General features: G+C 37.8%; 1 protein-coding gene across 2 annotated transcripts; it reads right to left on the reverse strand.

Annotated features, from left to right (window-relative positions):
• Window positions 1-2,891: 2,891 nt before the first annotated feature.
• On the reverse strand, window positions 2,892-5,373 carry LOC113318672 (vesicle-associated protein 4-1-like). Of its 2 annotated transcripts, XM_026566879.1 has the most exons (8): window positions 5,047-5,373; window positions 4,849-4,914; window positions 4,611-4,681; window positions 4,385-4,466; window positions 3,891-4,006; window positions 3,492-3,569; window positions 3,282-3,401; window positions 2,892-3,197 (listed from the first exon to the last, which is right to left on the reverse strand). In XM_026566879.1, exons 1-8 carry the CDS (start codon window positions 5,123-5,125, stop codon window positions 3,138-3,140), a joined length of 672 nt encoding a protein of 223 aa, XP_026422664.1. In that variant the 5' UTR covers window positions 5,126-5,373; the 3' UTR covers window positions 2,892-3,137. The 2 variants fall into 2 exon arrangements, with proteins under 2 accessions (XP_026422664.1, XP_026422663.1); XM_026566878.1 differs by having other exon boundaries at window positions 4,849-5,372.
• Window positions 5,374-6,139: the final 766 nt, after the last annotated feature.

Genomic DNA, 6,139 nt, shown 5'->3' on the forward strand with positions numbered 1-6,139 from the left:
CGGGCTCAGGCGGGTACAGGCAGGCCGAGTATTTTCGGGTATTATTTACACCCCTAGTCCCACATGGAATAAGAGGAAGTACATGTGGTGCCTAATAAGCTTGGTCATCTCCTTATATAGCACCGAGGCCTTTTAGATTAAAACCTCACACCTGCTGCAACAGGTGGTCAAGTGAGGACAGTATCGGTGCTATGTGGTCGGGCCCAGAAGTAGAATCAGACGGTTCGTGAAGATCCTGACTGGTTAAACAGTGGAAATTGTAGCCCATTCTTTAATATTATAGGCACTTGTAACTTACAATAACCCATCACAGTCAAGCTAGGATATCAGCGATGCCATTATGAGCCTCTGTCTCAACCATATATTGAAATTTTGTTTGGCAAATGGCGGTAATTACTACCGAATACTCTTGAAAACTGACACAACTGCCGCAGCTGTTCTTAGCATATATATACTTATCCCTGAGTAAGAAACTTAACGTTGTTGTGATGTGTCAGATTGCAGAAACTCCCACATCACCGAGAATCAGCGAGCGGGATAAAGGAAAAGCAGTTTCAATAGAAGGAAAAAGTGGAACAGGAAAAGGGGTTAGAATGTCGTTGAAAATGCCTGATCCTGAAAGTCAAGAGAAAGAGGGAAGTGACAACTCAATGGTAAAGATATGAATCGCAAAATGTTTTATACACCATATGCATAAAAGTTTATAGCTTGAATTCATATTGTTTCTGATGCGGCAGATTGAAAAGTCTCCCACTTCACCTACAGTTAGTGTGCGCGATAAGGGCAAAACAGTTTCAGGTGAAGAAGAAAGTGGAATAGGAAAGGAGGTTAGTATGTCAACAGAAATATCTGGTCCTGTAAGTCAAGAGAAAGAAGTCAGTGACAACTCTAGGGTATGCAATGATTTTTCTTTTGTATCTTGAAGTCGTTTTATGTTGCGCTTAATGTGTTGAGATTATTAGTCCCACATTGTTGGACAATCTAAAATCCTGCAGTTTATAATCCTTTGGGTCTCTCCAATTATTGCCAATTGGTTTTGAGTTGGATGCCCGTATTCTAACATGGTACCAGAACAGGCTATTTGTGTCGATTTATTTGACCGCACCTTTACTCCGCGTCACCCGATTTATTGTCCACGTGTTAGATCCAACGAGACTACACGTGAGAGGGCGTGTTGAGATTATTAGTCCCACATTGTTGGACAATCTAAAATCCTGCAACCGTATTCTAACATAATGGATTATATAGCTTCATTCAGCTGTTCTAAGTGAAAAGTTGAACTAATAATGGATTATATAGATTCATTCAGCTGTTCTAAGTGAAAAGTTGAACTAATGATATGCATTCACTTGTGTTTCAATCTTTCAGTATACTAGCATCTGATGATTATTATAAGTACAGTAAGCATGGTTGCAGTAGTAGTTTAATTTCCACAACTTGAAATCCTAGCTTGCAATTTGTTTCCTACGACTTTTATGTAATAAAATTTATACTTAACATAATCCTAGTTCTTCTCTTCAGAAGAGTAGATGCATGATAGGATTTCTGATTTACATTGCAGTACGATAGCACTGGCAAGTTGTTGTCAGTCGACTCCAAGAAACAAAGGGAGCAAATTCCTTCTGGTATTATTCCTTTTCTCCCAGTATTTCAATCCATGGACCAATGCATTTTGGATTATGTAGAGCAACGACTAAAATCTACTATTCTGCTCTAACTTTCAGAGGCGTAGATGGTTTAACTTGTTCCCGTGGTGGCAGAAAAAATGATTTGTGAAATGGGAATTTCAAATTGGGCCATTTGCCAGCTAAAAGAGGGTCCTACAAAGCTTTTTTCAAGGCAATGAGGAGGATTGTAGCTGCAACTGTACAGATATTCTAGTTACCAAAATCATTTACACTCTTGAACATTGCAAGGCAAAATCCTGACTGTCATTTTCACTCTTGAACATGTGACTCAAACTCCTTTTATTAATTAAAAGGGCGTTATTCAGTTCATCTCGAGATGAGTTGAATGATAAGTTAAAGGGTTGAATGTATACACTTTAAAAATTAGTAGAAAATTACGCAGGCCGGACCTGAGATTTTTATGCACAACGCAAAGCAAACAAATTTTTTTTTTTTTTTTTTTGAGGCACTGGAAGCTCTACATGCTGACAATGGGACAAGCTCAAGGTTGAAACTTAGTAAGAAGCAAGCTCAAGACGAGCTGATACGTATAATAAGTTTGTTTGCAAATACTGGTAATGAATTACCGGTGTGCAGGTATAACTTTAAGTAATTGTATCTCGGACAAATTTAGAAATTACTGTGTGCTTTGAGAAAAAAATCATTTTGAACTGCTTTGTCACTCTTGCCCTAGACATACTCCTAGTTAGCAATTCGGTGTACACAGCAAACATACGAGTATTATTTGGTTAGATGTAATTCGGCCAACTATTTAGTTAATGGTTTGTGCTTCGACAGAAATTCGGGACGGCATGGCATACGGTAATCCGTTTTAGAAGTATAAATCGGAAAAAATAAATTCGGCATACATTCACCAGTAGATCTGTGTGCTTATAAATTACGTATGACGAATGAATGAAACGAGACATCAGTATCGGATTCAGACCTTCTACGCTACACCTTCTAAGCTTTACCAAGCCCATTATAAAAGCAAAATAAACACGCCCATGACTGCTTGATATTAGGATACTGCAGTCTATGTTGCCAAGAACTCTAATCGTATCTCGATAGAGTAATGATCCCATGGGAGCATGTTAACCAGTTAGCCGATGATCTCATGGAGGCATGTTCACCACTATCTGGTGGTGCATGTTCGCGCACAACTGCACAGAAGACCAGTTACACCTGACTGGGAGATGGATAAATTTCTGGACTAGACTTCGATTGGCTGAAAAATTACTTTATTTTCAGAAGCATCAATAGCAGCTTATCTACAAAACAGATCTCTTATACTCCATACTAGTTCATCTCACATTTTAAGACACCGAAATATGTAAGTGGACCTACTTTCACATTATACCTCACACCAACAAGGGATACAAATAATACATTTTTCATCCTCAGTGCATCAAGAGAAGAGTGATGTTTTCAAGAAAGACTCATAGCAACCGTGCATATTCAGATATCACTCTAAACTGAATCAACCCCTTCAACTTGCTGTCTAGCCAAGTATCTTTCCCTTCGCTCTTTCTGGAAAATACAAGACAGAATATCAATCCATGTAGCAAAATTATAGAATAAAAAGAATAACACGACGACTAGTCTACACTTTACCCATTCATCTATCACCAGTCCTTCTCCAACGATCCGTGGACCAGTGTCTTCTGGAGGTTTCTTGCGCGTTTCAACAGCTTCCTCGGCCTCGGCCAACTGTCGTTTCAGTTTTTCCATTGCCTAGAAACAGTATATATGCACAGAGATCATCTACCATTTACTTGTGTTGCCATATTAACACACCAAAAGAAGCATGTGACTACTACTTACGGGGCTTGTTTTCTCAATGTCCAAGAACACGACTCGCAAAATTTGTTCAACTGCTACGTGATCCTTTTGCTCATCGAACTGGCTCAAAAGAAAATCAAGTGATTCGTACTGATTAGTGGGAAAGTACAGCAAAGCTCCGAGTCGATGAGAATTAAGAAAGTATGTGTCATGCCACTCTTGTTGTTTATATGTTCAACCTATCTTTCTTGTAATTAATAAAAGTAACGTCCTTCATTGGTGCAAAACAGTTCATTAAACAGAAATCACCTACTTCTGTCTAAATTAAATTTGGTACGTAATCTTCCTAGCTAAGCAGGTTTCAATTACACGGATACATGAGAACTCTAGCAACACCAAAAATTAGAAAAGAACATTTGATTAGCACAGCACACCACTCACCAGCTCGGGTACATATTCCATCCCTTCTGCAACTTTTAGGCTGACAATCTTAAACTTAACTTTGCACTTCTGCTCAGTTTGTTTCTCTTCCTCTGGATGCTCCACGAATTTGAAAACTAGCATTTTTCAGCCCAAAGTTAGTAACCAAAAACGAACATCATAGATTATTACTATAGTTCAACACCAGGTATGATTAATTCTAGTTCAATACGTTGATTCTATCCTCCCAAGTTACCGAAGAATTAAATCCCCACTTATCTAAGTTAAGAAGAACGTTGGATAATGTGTTATAGACCCCAATTTAAGTAAATGATCTCATAACCTGGGAAAAGAAATAAACTGGTAAGGAATTTTATGTTGGTAGCATGGCCTTCTAGATCCAAACCTAAATTCTAAATTTATTACTTCTACCAAATCACTAACTACGCTAATTTTTTTCTTCACTATGTTTTCTGGACAGTGGATACTAGCATTAGCAAGAACATGAAACTTACCAGTTACAACAATACTTTCACCAGGAGCAAGTATACCACCAGGTGGGCGCATGAAGCAACTTTTAGGCGCATTTGTTTGAAACTAAAGACACACAAAACAGACAAAAATTAGATGCCTAGATTGTCATCTGCTAACAAGATCATAACTGGAAATAAAGAATAACAAATATGTACAAAATCACTAGAGACACAAGCTCAAACATGATCCATAGACACACTCCCTTACCTTGAAAGCTGCATGAGACTTGCTAGTGTTTTTAATCCTTATTGCACTTCTCACTTGTTTACCAGGTTCATCTTCAATATTAACAAAGTATCCATAATTAATCAGCAATTAAACTAAAAACAAAATAAACAAGCACTTAAAATTAATAATCTCAACAATTTTGACAAGCCCAATTTGAAAAGTTCGCTACAAAAAAAAAAAAAAAAATGAAATAAAATAAAAATCAAAGAAAACATACAGGGGAAGTAAAGCTTGTTAGCTGGATCAAGACGAAGCCTGCGCCTAGTAGGGAGAAGAGATCTCGCTACAGAAGAAACAGTATTCATAGAATGAGCTCCTTGATCAATTTGCTGCTGGTTTTGATTATGTTGTTGACGATTTTGTGAAGTCAACGAACTTGAAGTAGTAGTATTAGAAGATGAAGATGAGGAGTTACCAGGTTGCCAGAAATGCATTTTGCAGAGATTCCAAACCTTTCCTTCACTTGAAGGAGGTTTTCCATGAACTACTTCCATTTAATTTTTTTCTTTTTTGCCGGCCGGAATCTGACCCACAACACACCCACTTTTAACGCGGTTGTTACACCATCAGTCACTATACGATTGAACCCTTTTTCCCACTAGTAATCCAGCCAGGATCGGATTTGGAAACTAAAAAATCTGAAGAGATTTTGTCTCTCTTTTCTTTCTATTCTCTCTCTCTCTGTCTGCGGGCGTTGGAGATGGAGCTGGTTGGAGTGAGACGGGTCGGATTTTAAAGGGAAAGTAATTTCACTTCAATTAATAACTTTAGTTCAGGTCCGGTGTTTTTCAAATGTCAGAAACTCAGAAAGACTTCTCTTCTTCGGTCTCCTTACAATCTTGTCTCGGTGTAAATAGTCTTCTCTTTTACATTTTTAAAAAATGCCATTTTAAGTTTGACAAAGTTAGGTGTGTTAGCACGGGAAATTTCAGTGTATCATTTTACAGCGTGTTTTGTGCTTTTATGTCTAACTTTGTCCGACTCATCAGATTTAGTTCCGTTATGCTTGAAAAATAGTGGGCACAAAAGGAGTGTGTTATGCTCCAAAGACTGTTAATATGTTCTTGCTAATGGTTATTCAGGAAGGCTATTATTGAGGCGTCACATTCCACTAGAGGGGCTTCATTTGGATTCTTAGTATCCAAAAAAATGGTTATGGATATCCTAACACCAAAATAAAATGTCTAGATTACCCTTTAACTAAAATAAAAACTTGAAAACCTAATCTTTTATCTTCATTAGAAAAAAACTGCTCCTCTTCTCATCTTCCTTCTCTTCATCTCCTCCACAGTAACTTCAGTTTCAATTCAACTTCAATTCACTTCATCGTTTTCGATTAATCGGCGATTCGAAAACTCAACATCGTCAGATTGTAATCTCTACTAAAGATGAGGAAGAAGCAAACTGATTCCAGTGATGGGAATCAGCATCTCAATCATCCACCAGACCAAAATCTTCATCCTCAACAACCGATTCAAGCAACTGAAGAATCAGAATTTCAAACTCCT

The sequence above is a fragment of the Papaver somniferum genome, chromosome 10, assembly GCF_003573695.1.
Source record: "Papaver somniferum cultivar HN1 chromosome 10, ASM357369v1, whole genome shotgun sequence".
In the NCBI taxonomy this organism is placed as follows: domain Eukaryota; kingdom Viridiplantae; phylum Streptophyta; class Magnoliopsida; order Ranunculales; family Papaveraceae; genus Papaver; species Papaver somniferum.